At 39.0% G+C, this 20,090-nt stretch overlaps 1 protein-coding gene across 1 annotated transcript in view; it reads left to right on the top strand.

Annotated features, from left to right (window-relative positions):
• Window positions 1-20,090, top strand: part of LOC126100598 (probable ATP-dependent RNA helicase kurz) — a 170,384-nt gene that overhangs the window by 63,862 nt on the left and 86,432 nt on the right. Inside the window, exons 7-10 of the mRNA XM_049911225.1 lie at window positions 5,460-5,595; window positions 10,773-11,194; window positions 15,365-15,597; window positions 17,033-17,147. Of these exons, the coding sequence (XP_049767182.1) occupies window positions 5,460-5,595; window positions 10,773-11,194; window positions 15,365-15,597; window positions 17,033-17,147 (906 nt within the window). The remainder of the gene's footprint in view (window positions 1-5,459; window positions 5,596-10,772; window positions 11,195-15,364; window positions 15,598-17,032; window positions 17,148-20,090) is intronic.

The raw sequence follows: 20,090 nt of genomic DNA, 5'->3' as shown, positions 1-20,090 counted from the left end.
CCTGTGGGCTGCCATATAATTTTTTTTTATAGCCAGAGAGACATGCAACATGAGAGGTCAGGAGTGCCAGACAGTGGAGGAACAGTAAGCATCAGATGGTGAAACCAACTATCAGGCCATAGTGTACCTCATACCGGTAACTGTGATGAGATGAAGCAACTCTAATCTACCTCAGAGTAGGACACTGTTGAACTTCATACGCCAACAGGAGGACCCTCCAGTCTGCAATGCCTGTGGTGTGTGAACCACTACATGTCACATTTTAACATTTTGATGAGAGGGTAGAAGGCCATTTAAGTGAGACCCTGCCTTCTATTTTAGCTGATGGTAAGACGAGTGTTATAAAATTTTTGAAATTTTATGTAGTGCGTCAACTCCAGTCCAAGCTTTTAGCCTTGAGGTTTTAGTGTGTTGCACAATGATTAGCTCATTTATGTGTTGCATTATTTCCATTAAATTTGTTGGAGGGGGAGGGGAGGGGGGACAGCCATGGGTGAGTGTACGCATTTCTCTCTCTTCCCTTAGAAGTTTGTGCACACTATTTTTTCATACAAAGATGCATCCTATGTACACCTATGTGTACCACTTGGCTTTAAGTCTCAGACACTACATATGTTTTCTTTCCAATCCATGAACTGTTGAGCTAATTATTCAGTGTGGGAGAAGATCCTGTCTGTTACTAGGAATAGGAAATTCATAAGCTGAAAATTACCAAGCAAATTCATAAACTGAAAATTACCAAGAATATTCACACATTATAAGCAAAGTGGTTCATGGTGTGGGTTCCTGTAGTCATGTCCTAGTTCATGAACCACGGGCAACGTATGAGTGGCCAAGTAAGTGGTCCCGACAGTCGGGATACCAGTTACTTTGGAATAAGGCTGGGCATCTCGGACATATTCTGAGTCGTGGTCACCTTTGTGCTCATACGGCAAAGATTACCAAATCCACCGGTTAGTCCCTCAGCCGTTAGGGGTAAAACCCAATGGGACTCGGGGCAAGTAAGGCTAGCAACCTGCTTCCCTGGTACTTTAAATATGATGCTGGCAATAATCAGAGCAAAATGCCTCGGACCTTTGGAGGTGACGGAGTCCCACCTCTAACTGACAAACCTGGGACTCCTAAGATACGACTTGGCAAACAAATGGTAATGAGATGGGGAGCTATTAATATCAATGGGGGCTACTCTGGGAAGAAGGTAGAGCTGGCAGAGGCTGCAAGTAAGATGGGGCTGGACGTTTTAGCTGTTAGTGACATTCGGGTAAGGGGTGAGAAAGAAGAGGAAGTGGGAGAATACAAGGTCTACCTGTAAGGAGTCAAAGCAGGAATAGCACAATGCGGTGTAGGGCTTTACATCAGGAAAGAAATGGAACCCAGCGTAGTTGCAATAAGGTATGTAAACGAACGACTGATGTGTATAGATTTGACAGTGTCTAGCAAGAAAATTAGGATTGTGTCAGTATATTCGCATTGTGAAGGGACAGATCAAGATAAGATGGACAGTTTTTATGAGGCACTCAGTGATGTAGTTGTTAGAGTAAAGGACAAGGACAGTGTTCTGCTCATGGGTGATTTTAACGCCAGGATTGGAAGTCGAACAGAAGGGTATGAAAAGGTTATGGGTAAATTTGGAGAGGATATGGAGGCCAACAGGAACGGGAAACAACTCTTGGATTTCTGTGCCAGTATGGGCTTAGTAATCACAAACTCCTTTTTTAAACATAAGAACATTCACCGGTATACTTGGGAAGGCAGGGGAACCAGATCTGTCATTGACTATATAATAACAGATCAGGAATTCAGGAAGGCTGTGAGGGACACACGTGTATTCAGGGGATTCTTTGATGACACTGATCATTATTTAATCTGCAGTGAAATTGGGATTGTGAGGCCGAAAGTGCAGGAGGTCAGGTCCATATGTAGGAGGATAAGAGTGGAGAAACTTCAGGATAAGGAAATCAGGCACAAGTACATAACAGCGATCTCAGAAAGGTACCAGTTAGTTGAATGTAGTCAATTACAGTCATTGGAAAAGGAATGGACAAGGTACAGGGACACAGTACTAGAAGTGGCTAAAGAATGTCTTGGAACAGTAGTGTGTAAAAGTAGGATGAAGCAAACAGCTTGGTGGAATGATACAGTCAAGGCAGCCTGTAAAAGGAAAAAGAAGGCGTATCAAAAATGGCTACATACCAGAGCCCAGGTAGATAGAGAAAGTTATGTTGAAGAAAGAAACAAAGCCAAACAGATAATTGCAGCATCGAAGAAGAAATCGTGGGAAGACTTTGGAAACAGGTTGGAGACTATGGGTCAAGCTGCTGGAAAACCATTCTGGAGTGTAATTAGCAGTCTTAGAAAGGGAGGTAAGAAGGAAATGACAAGTATTTTGGACAGGTCAGGAAAACTGCTGGTGAATCCTGTGGATGCCTTGGGCAGATGGAGGGAATATTTTGAAGAGTTGCTCAATGTAGGTGAAAATGCGATCAGTAATGTTTCAGATTTCGAGGTAGAATGGGATAGGAATGATGGAAATAGGATCACATTTGAGGAAGTGGAAAAAATGGTCAATAGATTGCAGTGCAATAAAGCGGCTGGGGTGGATGAAATTAAGTCGGAACTCATCAAATACAGTGGAAAGTCAGGTCTTAAATGGCTACACAGGATAATTGAAATGGCCTGGGAGTCGGGACAGGTTCCATCAGACTGGACAAAAGCAGTAATCACACCAATCTTTAAACATGGAAACAGAAAAGATTGTAACAACTACAGAGGTATCTCTTTAATCAGTGTTGTGGGTAAAATCTTCACAGGTATTGTTGAAAGGAAAGTGCGAGTATTAGTTGAGGACCAATTGGATGAAAATCAGTGTGGGTTTAGGCCTCTTAGAGGTTGTCAGGACCAGATCTTTAGCTTACGGCAAATAATGGAGAAGTGTTATGAGTGGAACAGGGAATTGTATCTTTGCTTTATAGATCTAGAAAAGGCATATGACCGGGTTCCTAGGAGGAAGTTATTGTCTGTTCTACACGATTATGGAATGGGAGGCAAACTTTTGCAAGCAATTAAAGGTCTTTACATGGATAGTCAGTCAGCAGTTAGAGTTGACGGTAAATTGAGTTCATGGTTCAGAGTAGTTTCAGGGGTAAGACAAGGCTGCAACCTGTCTCCACTGTTGTTCATATTATTTATGGATCATATGTTGAAAACAATAGACTGGCTGGGTGAGATTAAGATATATGAACACAAAATAAGCAGTCTTGCATATGCGGATGACTTAGTTGTGATGGCAGATTCGATTGAAAGTTTGCAAAGTAATATTTCAGAGCTAGATCAGAAATGTAAGGACTATGGTATGAAGATTAGCATCTCCAAAACGAAAGTAATGTCAGTGGGAAAGAAATATAAACGGATTGAGTGCCAAATAGGAGGAACAAAGTTAGAACAGGTGGACGGTTTCAAGTACTAAGGATGCATATTCTCACAGGATGGCAACATAGTGAAAGAACTGGGAGCGAGGTGTGGCAAAGCTAATGCAGTGAGCGCTCAGCTACGATCTACTCTCTTCCGCAAGAAGGAAGTCAGTACCAAGACTAAGTTATCTGTGCACCGTTCAATCTTTCGACCAACTTTGTTGTATGGGAGCGAAAGCTGGGGGGATTCAGGTTACCTTATCAACAAGGTTGAGGTTACAGATATGAAAGTAGCTAGGATGATTGCAGGTACTAGTAGATGGGAACAATGGCAGGAGGGTGTCCACAATGAGGAAATCAAAGAAAGACTGGGAATGAACTCTATAGATGTAGCAGTCAGGGCGAACAGGCTTAGATGGTGGGGTCATGTTACACGCATGGGAGAAGCAAGGTTACCCAAGAGACTCATGGATTCAGCAGTAGAGGGTAGGAGGAGTCGGGGCAGACCGAGGAGAAGGTACCTGGATTCGGTTAAGAATGATTTTGAAGTAATAGGTTTAACATCAGAAGAGGCACCAATGTTAGCACTGAATAGGGGATCATGGAGGAACTGTATAAGGGGGGCTATGCTCCAGACTGAACGCTGAAAGGCATAATCAGTCTTAAATGATGATGATGATGATGATGATATAAGCAAATAAAGAATCGTAGTAAAATAGTCTCGGAGCTTTGTGGTTTCTTTTGCCACAGCCCTGAGGAAACTGTTAGCTGAAGTTAACCCAGCAATAGACACAAACGAACGAGTCTTGCACAAATACCTTTAACTTCAAATCTATTTACAATGCAATACCTGTTACTGTGTTTGTGTCTGCTTTCAAATTAATGGTAAGTGCTGTAGTTTGGCAGTGAGATATAACCTGAATACAGCACTGAAGTACCCTCTTCTACAAGAAGGTATGTAAGATGCAATACCCAGGGGAAAAAGGGGAAAATGCAAAGGCAAATCTAATCCAGATGTAAAGAAAAACAAAATAGTCTGCCTATATTGGAAACTCCCGTATCAGATTAACTAGAAACAGAGTAATCACTAGTGACAGTCAAGTTCAACAGTATTGTGAATGTAAAATACACATGTTTCCTTTTACAATACATTATTTACGGTATTACTTCTAGTAATTAGTCTCTGCAGTGTTGTCACATTATGTACTTCATAAGAGGCTCTTGTGAATTTCTTCATTTCAATGACTGCTTCACAGCCTGTGCCATCTTGATCCTTCCTACCAACACCAGCTTTTCTGAATTGTGCAGCCGAGAACTCTATCAGCAATTAATCCTACTTTCTCCTAACCTTCCTAGCTTCAACTTTTATTAGTCACTTTCCTTCACCCATCTATCCTTTTCCCTGTTCCCAATTCAACACTACAAGCCTTCTATTCCACCAACATACCCACAGCTTTTTACTTCTCTTCTTTTCTGCTCCCTTCCCCTCTGTCTAACTTCCAGATTTCACCTAGTAGCCCTACCTTCTCCTCACCTCATCCCTATATGCTCTATGCTCCCACATGCAGCACTTTACTATCCCGCATCCCTACCCTATTATCCCTCCCTCTTCCTGCCCCAGCCTTCTCCTCACTATCCATGCCACCCAAATTGCTTCTCCCATGATGCACTGTTGCTCGCAGTCAGCCTCAGCAACCAGAGACAATGGTTTTGTGTGTGTGTGTGTGTGTGTGTGTGTGTGTGTGTGTGTGTGTGTGTGTGTGTGTGCATGAGAGAGAGTTGTGTTTTGCGTGAATTTGTGTGTATGTTGTTTAATTCAGAAGAAAACCTTTGACTGAAAGCGTACTTGTTTAGCTGTCTTTTAGTTGGTCTGTCTGTGACTCATCATCATCTCCACAGGATGGTGAGTGGCAGTCTATCCGTTTTCATAATTGTCATTATTCCAAAACTTTTTTAACTGCATAGAATTGTCAGAGCACAGTACATACCATGCAAACATTATCAGTGCTGTATATTTTATGACTGATGTTTCGGTCTTTCTTTCCTCAGGTAGATTCCCGCCAGTTTCCTGTAACTGTCCATTTTAATAAACGAACATGGCCTGATTATGTGAGAGAAGCTTACAAGAAGGCATGTAAGATCCACACACAACTTCCAGAAGGTGGAATACTTGTTTTTGTGACAGGTTGGTTATTAAGTGTTGTTATTACAGATAAACAAAACTGTCCATCACCTTTCTCCCTCATTCCTGACATTTTTTATAGAATAAATGTGACCAAGTGAGCAAACAAAAATTATATCCATTTGGGGCAACACTATCTACTAAAGTCAGGAATATTTCAGAATACAGTAACTCAGTATTGTACTATAAATACACTGCAATAATTAAAAGGTAATAAAGCAGCAGCATAATGGGAATTGTTATGTAGTATTCCACTTTGACATCATACTATATCAGGTGCTAGAAAAAAAGTGATGGACATTTCATCATATACTCATTTAGTAAGAGCATCTTATTTGTTTCATTACTTATTTCAAATTCTGTAATAAAAAGTTCTTGAGACAGAGAGCAAAAATTTAATAAATGACATTTGCATAATGGGGTAATCTGTAATTTTTATTTGTTATAACCAACATTAAAAGGTGCTGCATATTGAACAATTATTTGATTTCTATTGTCATTCAGTGAGTACCTCAGAGTTTCAGAAATTGTTTAGGAAATTAGTTGAACAAATATTGATGCGGGTAAGATTTCCAATTGTCGGCTGGTTGCATTAGGTCATCTCATACAAAGTGGGAGAAGAGAACAAGGGACTTGAATAAGTATTTTTAATTAATCACAGTTAATTTTTGAAAAGAGTGAAATATTTGTTTTGGAAAAACACCTAGGTTGTGGCCAACACTTTCTGCATCACTCTTTCTCACTAGAGTTTTGGTTGAATGAGGTATGTAACAGAGCTTCTGTGGAGTTGCAAAGTTGAAGAGATTTACTAACGGGCTGCAGTTTTGAGGAAAAAAGAAGAAGAAGAAGAAAGCAGTTGCCATTTGTGGCCCGGCCCATAGCAGTATACGCTTGATTGTAAAGTGAAAATTCACTCCAATGTACAAATTTTGTTTTGGAGAATAAAGAATTAATGGCTAACTTTTAAGTCAAATTACCTGCATTGACAAAGTAGCATTCTAAAAATGCATAGTTTAATTGCGTATCTGAATAGTGCAGAGTCATGTCATGCTTCTGGTTACATGTAAATGTAAATCTCTCAATAATTAGCTCAGTAAGCTTCTGACTTGGCTCAGATCATTAAACATCCCATATTTTTATTTATTCCATAAAATAATAATGATTAATAATGTATAATTCATATATATATATATATATATATATATATGGTTATAATAGAAGGAAACATTCCACAAAGGAAAAATGAGATCCATCCTTCATGAAATCCTCCCCACTCCACCAAGAGTGTCTTTCCGCCGTTTTGTGTGTTTGTTTGTGTGTCTATCGACCTGCCAGCGCTTTTGTTTGGTAAGTCTCATCATCTTTCTTTTTAAATATATTTTTCCCACGTGGAATGTTTCCCTCTATTATATATATATATATATATATATATATATATATATATATATATATATATGTGTGGATGGATATGTGTGTGTGTGCAAGTATATACCTGTCCTTTTTTCCCCCTAAGGTAAGTCTTTCCGCTCCCGGGATTGGAATGACTCCTTACCCTCTCCCTTAAAACCCATATCCTTTTGTCTTTCCTTCTCCTTCCCTCTTTCCTGACGAGGCAACCATTGGTTGCGAAAGCTAGAATTTTGTGTGTATGTTTGGGTTTGTTTGTGTGTCTATCGACCTGCCAGCGCTTTTGTTTGGTAAGTCTCATCATCTTTCTTTTTAAATATATATATATATATATATATATATATATATATATATATATATATATATATATATATATATCTGCCCAAACTCTTTGCCTTTACAAATGTCTGCTTGTGTCTGTGTATGTGTGGATGGATATGTGTGTGTGTGCGAGTGTAAACCTGTCCTTTTTTCCCCCTAAGGTAAGTCTTTCCGCTCCCGGGATTGGAATGACTCCTTACCCTCTCCCTTAAAACCCAATCCTTTTGTCTTTCCTTCTCCTTCCCTCTTTCCTGACGAGGCAACCGTTGGTTGCGAAAGCTAGAGTTTTGTGTGTATGTTTGTGTTTATTTGTGTGTCTATCGACCTGCCAGCGCTTCTGTTGGGTAAGTCTCATCATCTTTCTTTTTAAATATATATATATATATATATAGTTATGTAAAACAATTAGTTGTAACGGTTTTAGATTCTGAAAACTAGTTTTTGAGTAACATTCCTTTAGTGTAATATTTAATAAAAGCTAGCATTGTCCAGTAATTTATCCATCTAAGTCTTTTGTTAGACAGTAAAAGTGATCAAATCTATGAATAGCATACAATCCAAATAATTTTATTTACAGGTTTTTTAGCCATAAGTACAAATTTTACATAGTGTTTTACACATCCACACTAAAATTAATTTAACACAGATGTCATCAGGAGTCTTGACCATAAGCGTAGCAGCTCTGAAAACAGTGAATTTTCTCCTTCACTTCAGACTTCCAGGTTGACAGGCCTGGTTGTCATGTAAAACTTTCCCAACAGTCCATCACATGACAATGGCTACAAGACTCTCTGTTAGTACCAACATTCTTGATTGAAAGTAATCAATTGTCATTCTATCAGTGCAAAGTTGACATCCATATTTTATCTATTTTGACACCTTCCTATTTTCTTTTAAATTTATTGTGGTGTTTATAAATTTCAACAGTCTCTCAATACATGTGTGCAGGATAGTGCATTATTTTTGATACGACACTCATCTCACTGAATTTTATTTCATGATTACCATATTTACTCGAATCTAAGCCGCACTTTTTTCCCGGTTTTTGTAATCCAAAAAACCGCCTGCGGCTTACAATCGAGTGCAAAGCAAGCGAAGTTCTGAAAAATATTGGTAGATGCCGCCACAACTAACTTCTGCCGTCGAATATATGTAGCGCTACACAGGCATGCTTTGTAGGCACAAAGATAAATACTGGCGCCAAAACCTCTGTGTCAGTAAATTAATTAAAAAAAAAAGATGGAAGACGAGCTTTTTTTCTCCGCCCAGAGTTTCGACCACTGCATTTTCATACATTATCCAAGGAAGTAAATACAAATTCCATATTGTTCATCTTCGAGTGTAGCAGCATTTCAATGTACTACGAAAATCCGACTGGCGCGACTGTTGGGATGTTTGCCAATATGGCCAACTCTACGTTCTGAATTTTTTCCTACCTGTGAGAAGAGATGGTTGCTAATAGGAACCTGATGAAATGTGAATCACATGCAGTATTCTCTTCACCATAAGAATAATACAAATATAAACATTTTGCCATGTATTCTTTCATGTTTGCTGCTATCTCATTTAAATCCTGTCTGCCTAATAAACTACGAAACTAGAGTGAGACAACAGCAAACGCAGAAGAATATACATATTGTGTCATGTTTATATTCGTATTATTCTTATGCCTAGTAGTGATACAGTCATAAATGAAGCACGGCAACTGACTAGATTTTTAAATCTAAGATGACTCTAATTTCTGTGCAGAATTTGATGTACTAAAGAAGCAGCCGCAAAGATTTTCAAACGGAGAAAAATTTTCGCCTAACTCTCGTTCAGAACATGTTCTGTCATACGCAGTCTATTATTTGGTTCTTGGTGATCATTATCAAAGAAAGCAGCAGTGTAAGTAACAACAAATAGCAGTCTCTTGCCATTGTTTCGCTAATGAGACGATTCCTCTTCTTTTTTTTTTTAATTGTAAGAGGCGGTAGCGCGCAAAAAAGCAATCCATGCCGCGAGCGGCAACAGGCCGTAAACACACACTATCAGAATGCGACAAACAATGCATGACACAGTACAGTAATGCATTTTCAGCGTAGAGTGACGTAAACACCTATAACAAAGAAAACGGCACTTATCAGATCAAAGCAAAATAAGCAATCGATTCAAACCAGACGAAGCACGTGAAAAAGGAAGGGTTCCCGTATAAATACGGACGGAGCGCCTGACGCATAGCAATGGCTACCTGGTAAAGCTTAACTGCTAAGCTTACAACTCGAACCAAACTGCTGTAGCTGTATCGTCATTCATTCGACCTAAATTGTGTCTCATTTTACAATGGACCAACTTTGTTTCGGTGCGGCCTAAAACTTTTCTCTCCCCTTGAATGTTGAGTCTCAAATTTCACGTGCGGCTTAGATTCGGGAATTTTTTTTTCCTTTATTTCGAGTCTCATTTTACAGGTGCGGCTTAGATTCGAGTAAATATGGTACCCTCTTGGTGCAAATGTTCTGCAATGACTGATTTCTCCGTATGTCCCTGACAGTAATTTCTCTTATGTTCAACTGAACAGGTTTTAACACTTTTTTTTTGTTACCAGTATGAACTAGTCCACAAAAACAAGAAATGTTATATACATCTGGTGTATGCAAAGGATGCTGTATACCTTGTGCCAGTTTTAAATATTCTTTTATCTTCCTAGTGAGTCTGAAAATAGTTTCAACTCCACACTTGCCAAACACTTTTCCAATGCAGTCTGTAATCTGAATGGAAGAAAAACATTCCCATTTGGTGGCCATTGTCCCTGATTGATACTGATTCTCTCCATAAGGCGAATAGCATGAGGTATCTCCTCCGAATAATTACTTCCAGTTAAGAATGTTAACACTACCAAAAATAGTCTTGAAGTCAGCTCCATGTGTTGGACTATGGTACCCTCTTTACTGCCTATACATTCGATATTCCCTCGTGTTGTCAGTAAGTCACTGCTTCACCTCTGACAGAAGTTTTAAGTGAAGTTAATACTCACCATGAAAGCCTACATTGTATGATCAGTAAACACTTGTTTAAATTAATTTTTACTGTTCATCCTCTGCCCAGTCTCAATCCCAAACCATATCACTCAACAATATTTTTGTTTTTTGCATTCAGTAGGGCATAAATGTATCAAGTTTGGTTGATGGAACATGAACATATTTTTATACTCATCATCAAATAATTCATTTATGCCTGTATGTAAGTCATCTGCATTTAACAATTAAATATATTGTGCTGCAATTTTTTAATAGAAATGCAATTGTCTTGTGTAATAACTACAAATATTTACTTTACTAGTACAAAATTTGAAAACAACATGATTTTTGATAAAGAATCACACATGTTGCAACAGTTGTTAAAATCGTGATCTATCTGGTATTTATTTTGCTGCACTGCATATTTCAGAACTTTTTCTTGTTTCTGTCTTTTAGGTCAGAAGGAAGTGAAGACACTAGTGCAAAAACTGAGGAAAACATTTCCCTACCATAAGAACAAGAAGTCTGCACTTGTTAATGGCACCAAGGAAGAAAAGAAAACCAGAATTTCTAAGGCAGATGAGGAAGACGAAGAGTTAGAGTTAGATATGAAGCGTGCAATTTCTAGTGTCCGTAAAAATCGCTCAAGCAAGTCACAAACTGTTCCCTTACCTGAAATAGATCTTAGCAGCTACTCAGCAGTTCCTGTGGATGATACAGAAGGAGATCTCTTGGCAGAAGATGAAGCTGATATTGAAGATGATGATGACTTGGAAACTGAATGGGAAAAGGAAGGGGAATTCAGGCAGGTGCTGGGCGGCCAGCCATTGTGGGTACTCCCACTATACTCATTACTCTCTACTCGTGAACAGTCTAAGGTGAGTATTATTAATTACGTAACAAAAGCCCAAAGTTTACACTGTAAGGAATTGAACTAAAATGTGTTGAAAAGAGAATCTGGTACAAATTTTTCTCTTCATGATGACAGACTGTTTTCACTATACCATGCTTATCACAAACTTTCAAAAGAGTTATTTAATCGAAATATGTGGATTATTTCTTAAACTATTCTAAATACATAGGGGGAGACATTTTTAATGAAACATTAGTATCAGAATGAATCGAGTTAATCAGTCTCCACATAGTGTCTTTTGCTTTGTGTTGAAGGTCATTTGTAAATATGTGGGTCGTTTCAAAAGTCCTGCACACTGGCATTATGGTGGTGTGATCAAGTTGTAATACATGGCAGTTGTGAACAAGACTAAAGGTACGGTAGTCATATGTGTGTTTGCTGATTCCCTTGGCCATGTCATGAATAATTCAGTTTTAAACTGGAAGGTGAATCCAAGTCATGTCAGATTACACATAGTGACCAGTATTCCTACACCAAAATCAAATCCCTATATGGAAGGAATCCAACAGAAATTTACAGCACTTTGAGAGAGATGTGTGGGAATAGTGTAGTGGATTGTAGCTGAGTATCATGGTGGTATGCTTGTTTCTGTGAATTTTGTATAAGCACTGAGGACAACCCAAGAAGTGGAAGACCATCAACTGCAACTGACTACGTCTCTCAGGTTATTGTTAATGACATTTTGAGAGAGGATTAATAAAAAAAACGTATGAGGAAATTGTATATGAACCCAAAATGTCTGTCACATCAGTTTATAGAATCATAACAGATAAGTTAAAGATGAGAAAGGTTGCTGCGGGATGGGTTCTGCACGATCTGAGTGAAGGGCAGAAAACAGGCTGTAAAAGAGTTACAGAAGAATTGCTTCTATGTTACCGAACAGAGAGAGAACAGTTTATGAAAAGGATTGCTATGCATAGTGGAGATGCTCGGTCACAGATAGGCACAACAAAAAGACTGTCACGGATATAGCTTTCGGCTAATAATGTCTTCATCAAAATTAGATGACAAACACACACATACACACTCATGCAAACACAACTCTCACATACATGACTGTGTTCTCTGGCACCTGAGGCCGTGCTCCCTTGACAAACACCTTACTGGCCAAAAGCTATGTTTTGTTGTACCTATCTGCTACTCAGCATTTCCACTGTATGGTGAGTAACAACTTTCCGTTTCACAATATTGTTACATTCCATCCTGAATCATAGCTGCAGATATGCCACAGGAGATGTCTAACAGGCGCATATTGCAAGCTGTTTCTGCAAAATGCTTTGCGCCCAAAAATGCATCAAAGAAGGCATGACATGCTTGCAGCTTTGCGTGATAATACAAGACCACATATTGCCCTACCAGTGAGAGAAATGCCCAACACATATGGGCAGTAAATACTTCCCCGAATAATCTGAGAGCTCAACAATGAAGGTGCCATGTCTGGAATACAGAATTTGTCAAAAGCGGTGGGAAGCTATCATAAGCAAGAATGAAGAATGTATTGAAGGTCTGTAAAGGTATCTTGTAAAATAAATTATTTTCTTCAGTTCTGTTTTACAGTATGCAGAACTTTTGAAGTGACCTGCGTATATACCTGTGATACAGGTAATGTGGATTACCTATAAGCTGACACATTCACATTAGATCTTTGACCCTATTGATGATCGAAAAAATACTTTTTGTCACTAGTATTTCTGAACTCAATTTACAGTAAGTAAACAGTATTTCAAAACTATTATCTCCCTATTGTATATGATGAAGGTAGGAAAATGTTGAATGAAAATAATGTAACCAGTTGACAGACAATTAAAATATAATATAAGTAACTATAAGGGGATAGTTTATGACGCACTGAATACAAATTTTACATTTTGTCTTTTCTGTACTCCCAGTTCTGATCAAGACTCATACAAGTTGAACAGGTACAGTGAAACCCCACTTATACACTTTTCAAGGGACTTCAAAATCTGGTGTAAAATGTGGGAAAATGTAAAATGTTGGAAATAACGCTTTAAGCTGTCAAAGTTACATATAGGGTGCCCTCCTTGCACTTTATGTATGATATATGCACATAACAGGATTCAAAAGACTTGTCAGGGACTTCTTTATTATCTAATGAAGGTTTATTATCTAATAAAAACTGCTGATGCAAGTGGAAGTGATAACTGTCAGGGGAAGTAGGAACGTTTGACTCAGTTTCTTCTGTCATAAGTGATGTTTTTGAAAGCCTGCAACTGTCATTCATTATTTACATAATGAAATACTGCACTAGTTACGTATTTTTTCGTGCTTAGCACGACGTGTTTCAAGAATTTTTTCTCATTGTCAAGCACAAATATATACATAAGTATTTTGTATGGTGTTTGAATATGTGTTAGTATGCGTATCTTGCACTGTAGCTGTCTTTTTGAGGTTATCAGGCACTGTGCCACATCAGTTATGTAAAAAACCACTCACACACAAACTAGCACTCACATTGTTTGTTTGTGTAACATCACAAAAAATACATACATAAATACTACACTTGACAACAAGAATAAATTCTCGAAACACATTTTGCTCAGCGTGAATAAAATTTGTAACCGGTGCTGTGTTTAAACTAAAAACATTTGAGCAACACAAAGTGAATGACGGTGTCGGCTAGGGCTCCAAGGGACCTTACACCGAAACACGCTAAATATGGTTCAACAGAGGTGTCATGAAGATCACAACACTCTCAAAACTGCATTTGGGCTGTAGAGGCAGTTTGGAAATAGTTGTGATTGGTCATGATATCTTCATTAGAACGAACCTGATGGGAATCAGCCACCACGCCAAGTAGACTTGGCAGTGGTGGGAGATACGGCACGAATTGTTCCAAGTTTTACATGTTTGCCAGGTCAAATCTGCTGAGTAGAGTGCCCTGGTGTCAAGAAGCTTAACCGTGTAATATTTATAAACACTACTGGACAGCCAACATCATGGCAGCGCCTTTTTTCTCCACAAACATTTTTTCGTACTGTGTAAACTGTGGGAAAATTATAAATATATTGATGCAAAATCGGGTGCAAATTAACATTGTGGGCATAGGAAATTTGACGGGACCGATAAAAAATGTCATAAATGGTGGGAAAACGTTACTTCTGGGAACATAAAAGTGAGGTTATACTGTATATTGTTGTACATACATCCACTGTGATCATGACAGTTGTGAATAATAATGTATCATTGGATACAAATGATGTTGAGCAGTTGATTAGCTTGTGGAAAAGGGCGATGACGAGCTGACCTTTCAGTCAAAATTCCTTTTTAGTGACTCTCTCTCTCTCTCTCTCTCTCTCTCTCTCTCTCTCTCTCTCTCTCTCTCTGTCACACACACACACACACACACACACACACACACAGAGAGAGAGAGAGAGAGAGAGAGAGAGAGAGAGAGAGAGAGAGAGAGAGGGGGGGGGGGGGGGAATTTTCTCTTAAAGCTCAGTTAGTTTTCTTTCTTTTCTACATAAATTCTATTACATCAATAACTGGTCTGAAAAGAAAAAATATTGTCAACACGGTCGAAAAGAAAAAATATTGTCAATACTGAGTATACTAAGTTACCCACAACAGTTACACACAACAGCATTGTTATATGAAAATATGAAATATTTAAAATGAATGGTGAGACATAAAAAGATTTTATTCACAAGAAGGAATGATAGTGTGGCAAGGCAGGAAAAAATATGCAAAAGAAAACTGATTATTCTTTGGGGCTGCTGATCCATCCTTTGAAGAAAGAAAAGAGGATTCATTAATCAGATAAGAGAGGACAGGTTGCTTACATACAATAATCAGATCAAGAGAAACCTATAATAAGAACAGGAGGAAGTGAGTATGTGCAAAGAATATGTTAGAGCCGTTCCTCTATGTGTGTTTTCCTTTTCTCCGGTCTCTGAAAAAGCTTTCTGTTGAGCTATGTTATGATGTACGAGTGATATCTCTTTCTATAGAAAAATCCAATGTTTTAAGCACTGCTACCTGCAGTCACACATTTAATTATTAATAGTGAGTCACACCTTTCTGTCTACCTTTACATTGTTTTTTTCTGATTTCATTTCATTTTATTTTTATTTTTATTTATTTATTTATTTAAAAACTATTATATTATTGTTAGGTATTTGAAACTCCTCCAGAGGGATGCCGTCTGTGTGTTGTGGCAACCAATGTGGCAGAAACGTCTTTGACAATACCAAACATCAAGTATGTGGTAGACAGTGGTCGTACCAAAACTCGTCTGTATGATAAAGTGACAGGTGTTTCTGCATTTGCTGTTGTCTGGGCCAGCAAAGCTGCTGCCAATCAGAGGGCTGGTCGTGCAGGTCGTATGGGACCAGGACATTGTTACCGGTACGTTAATTGCAGAATGTACATTATTCTTAAAAATATGAACTAATAAAAAGCTATTGAGTTTCAAACAGTGTCAGATGGTTGAATACCCATGAGGTTTCGGACAAGTGTTTGATGTCCCTTGTCAGTTACTGCTTGACAATGTCAGAGGAGCACCTGTTCAAAAGCTCAAGGATATTTAATCAATTGATGTGACTAAAAGCACAGGAAATTTGATTAATTTAAAAGCTATTATAATCGTTTGCTAAGAATTTTTAAGGGAAAAGAATGCGTAAAATCATTAAAAATTAATTAACTTTGGACATATGTAGAACATTCAGAGGACTGATGCAAATTTAGGAATTAGAGGGCCCTGTACGCTTACTAATTGACTATGTCCCATAACTCGCTGATGCTTTTGCAACTGCTCTGCCCTCTCAAGTTTTTGCAGAACAATACTCTTGGTTATGAAAGCATTGACTTCCTGTTTTCACCTAGACATCCAGAGCACCATTCTTCAGGCTTGGCTATGCAGCTTTTTGCAATATTTCCATCAATCTGATGTTTTCAAGGTCAACTCTCATCTATAACAGCTTCTACTGCCCAAGAGTACTGTTAAATAGAACAGTACTTTGGTTGTGACTTAATGCTTTTTTGTTATCCTAAATGCCCGGCAGATAATTTGATCTCACTGTGTTGCAAAAATTTTGTGCTCAGTTCTGTCAGAAACCTCCTAGTTTTATTGTTTGGAAAAAGTGGCATAACATTCAGCTGGTTCTACTATTTCATTGTTACTAAAGCAAATATCTATCCTGCTAAGATTATGTATTTCTTCTGTAACCTGCTTCTTTATTTGATGCCAGACTGCCTTCTTCAGTGCAGTGCAAGGCTACCATTAGTTTTATAGAGAATATCTGGTTTAGCTATGTGAACAATAGATAATGACTAAAAAGGAAACTATTGTGTTATCTAGTGGTCATGCACTTTTTTTAAATCCAGTCTTGTTTCAATTCTTATACATAATTCTTTCTCTCTAGAAATTTGTAATATTTGCTTTTTTAAATCCCCCCCCCCACATACAGTGTCATCACTTGCTGAGTATTCACAGTGTTTCATTATAAGAACTGATTGTTTGGTATTTTCTCAAATATGCAAATGTCCAATGTGTCCTTTATTTTAGCCACAAACTCGAGTTTACAGTTTTCAGTACCATATTAGAACACTTTACTGTACAACAAGGTCAGAACTCTTGACTGAGCTTTCAAATTACACTTCATAGCACATGTTAAGACCTACCAGTGCTGTTGTATTTTATGCCAATGTAATTAATATTTCTGAATTCATATTAGGCTTTGGCAGTAATGGTGGTCTTACTCGTCATTTTTTAATAAGTGTTTGTTATAGGCACCTTAAAGTTTCACTAACACTGTTGTGTTTCGTTCTTGAAATATTTCAGGCTGTATTCTTCAGCAGTTTTCAACGACCAGTTTGAGAATTTTTCTGTGCCAGAAATTCAGCGCAAACCTGTAGACGACCTTGTATTGCAGATGAAAGCTATGGGTATTGACAAGGTAAGAGAGTTATTGAAATATCCAAACAGACCTCTCCTGCATATTGCATATGCTCTGATCCAAGAATTTGGAATGTAGCTACCATCCACTCAGAGACAGTAAACATTCCTTATGGTACAGTGGCCTTGTGCAAGTTTTTCAGTTGGATACCACTTCAACAATTTGTATGTTCCTGAGCCATCAGTACCCAGCATACCTAGGCGGTCATCCATCCAAGTACTAACAAGGCCCGGCATTGATTAAAATTGTGTGTGATATTGCACACTGCAATATCATATTTGTCTGCCGATACTGGGCATGTGACTTTCAAGCACAACATCTGATCTGTACAGGAATGCACATAATGGATGTGCAAGTACAGATCGTAGACGTATGGTTGACGACATATGGAAGTTTGGGTCTGGTCATGAGCCTTGCACAGAAAGCCAAATAGTAAGGCGATCACTCACAATAAGCGGAAAATCCGGGTTCGAGTCCTGGTCCAACACAAATTTTCAATGTTGTCATTCCATTCTACAGCCGATGGTAGTCATTATTCACAATTGTGAATTCACCCTATGTGTTGCTTAAAGTTGGTGGTTTCCAACACAGCAAGGCTGTTGACCACTAAGAAATTATTGATTGATAATTTTGTTTTATTAATTAACAACAGAAACTATTGTCTGATAGATGCTAGATGGTGATTATGGATGATGACTGAAGTGTTTGTCAAATATTGGTGGTTGCTTGCTCTTTCCAGGACAAACGTCTGTTAGATTTCTTCTGCTAAATTTTTTTGTGCCATTTGTTTTCTGCAAATAAGAACAACAATCTGTTAAACATGTCTGGTGTATGTTACTAGATAATATTCAACCTGTTACTAGATAATATTCAACCTTATTGCTACCTGCCCTCTCAGTAACTGTGTGCTCCACTTGACCAAATCAACATTCATTAAGATCTTTTCAAAGGTTTAAAAGAACTTCTCAATGCAGCTGTATATCATTTCTCAAAAAAAGATACTTTTTCATGTGCAATGGAAAAATTTTGTTGCAGATCTCATAAGAAATGTGCAGAAATATATAAAAAACAATGATGATGAGACTTGCCAAACAAAAGCGCTGGCAGGTCGATAGACACACATACATACACACAAAATTCAAGCTTTCGCAACAAATTGTTGCTTCATCAGGAAAGAGGGAAGGAGAGGGAAAGACGAAAGGATGTGGGTTTTAAGGGAGAGGGTAAGGATTCATTCCAATCCCGGGAGCGGAAAGACTTACCTTAGGGGGAAAAGAGGACAGGTATACACTCGCGCACACACACACACACACATCCATCTGCACATACACAGACACAAGCAGACATTTGTAAAGGCAAAGAGTTTGGGCAGAGATGTCAGTCGAGGTGGAAGTGAAGAGGCAAAGATGTTGTTGAACGACAGGTGAGGTATGAGTGGCGGCAACTTGAAATTAGCGGAGGTTGAGGCCTGGTGGATAACGAGAAGAGAGGATATACTGAAGGGCAAGTTCCCATCTCCGGAGTTCTGACAGGTTGGTGTTAGTGGGAAGTATCCAGATAACTCGGACGGTGTAACACTGTGTCAAGATGTGCTGGCCGTGCACCAAGGCATGTTTAGCCACAGGGTGATCCTCATTACCAACAAACACATCTACATCTACATCTACATCCATACTCCGCAAGCCACCTGACGGTGTGTGGCGGAGGGTACCTTCAGTACCTCTATCGGTTCTCCCTTCTATTCCAGTCTCGTATTGTTCGTGGAAAGAAGGATTGTCGGTATGCCTCTGTGTGGGCTCTAATCTCTCTGATTTTATCCTCATGGTCCCTTCGCGAGATATACGTAGGAGGGAGCAATATACTGCTTGACTCTTCGGTGAAGGTATGTTCTTGAAACTTTGACAAAAGCCCGTACCGAGCTACTGAGCGTCTCTCCTGCAGAGTCTTCCACTGGAGTTTATCTATCATCTCCGTAACGCTTTCGCGATTACTAAATGGTCCTGTAACGAAGCGCGCTGCTCTCCGTTGGATCTTCTCTATGTCCTGTATCAACCCTATCTGGCACGGATCCCACACTGCTGAGCAGTATTCAAGCAGTGGGCGAACAAGCGTACTGTAACCTACTTCCTTTGTTTTCAGATTGCATTTCCTTAGGATTCTTCCAATGAATCTCAGTCTGGCATCTGCTTTACCGACAATCAACATTATATGATCATTCCATTTTAAATCACTCCTAATGCGTACTCCCAGATAATTTATGGTATTAACTGCTTCCAGTTGCTGACCTGCTATTTTGTAGCTAAATGATAAAGGATCTATCTTTCTGTGTATTCGCAGCACATTACACTTGTCTACATTGAGATTCAGTTGCCATTCCCTGCACCATGCGTCAATTCGCTGCAGATCCTCCTGCATTTCAGTACAATTTTCCATTGTTACAACCTCTCGATACACCACAGCATCATCTGCAAAAAGCCTCAGTGAACTTCCGATGTCATCCACCAGGTCATTTATGTATATTGTGAATAGCAACGGTCCTATGACACTCCCCTGCGGCACACCTGAAATTACTCTTACTTCGGAAGACTTCTCTGTCTGCCTGTGTCCATTCATGTGAATGGACTGTTTGTTTGTGGTCATTCCCACATAGAAAGCTTCACAGTGTAGGCAGGTCAGTTGGTAAATCACGTGGGTGCTTTCATACGTGGCTCTGCCTTTGATCGTCTACACCTTCTGGGTTACAGGACTGGAGTAGGTGGTGGTGGGAGGGTGCATGGGACAGGTTTTACACCGGGGGCGGTTACAAGGGTAGGAGCCAGAGGGTAGGGAAGGTGGTTTGGGGATTTCATAGGGATGAACTAAGAGGCTGCGAAGGTTAGGTGGATGGCGGAAAGACACTCTTGGTGGAGTGGGGAGGATTTCATGAAGGATGGATCTCGTTTC

The sequence above is a fragment of the Schistocerca cancellata genome, chromosome 9, assembly GCF_023864275.1.
Source record: "Schistocerca cancellata isolate TAMUIC-IGC-003103 chromosome 9, iqSchCanc2.1, whole genome shotgun sequence".
NCBI lineage: Eukaryota > Metazoa > Arthropoda > Insecta > Orthoptera > Acrididae > Schistocerca > Schistocerca cancellata.
This window is presented reverse-complemented; position numbering and strand designations above follow the sequence as displayed.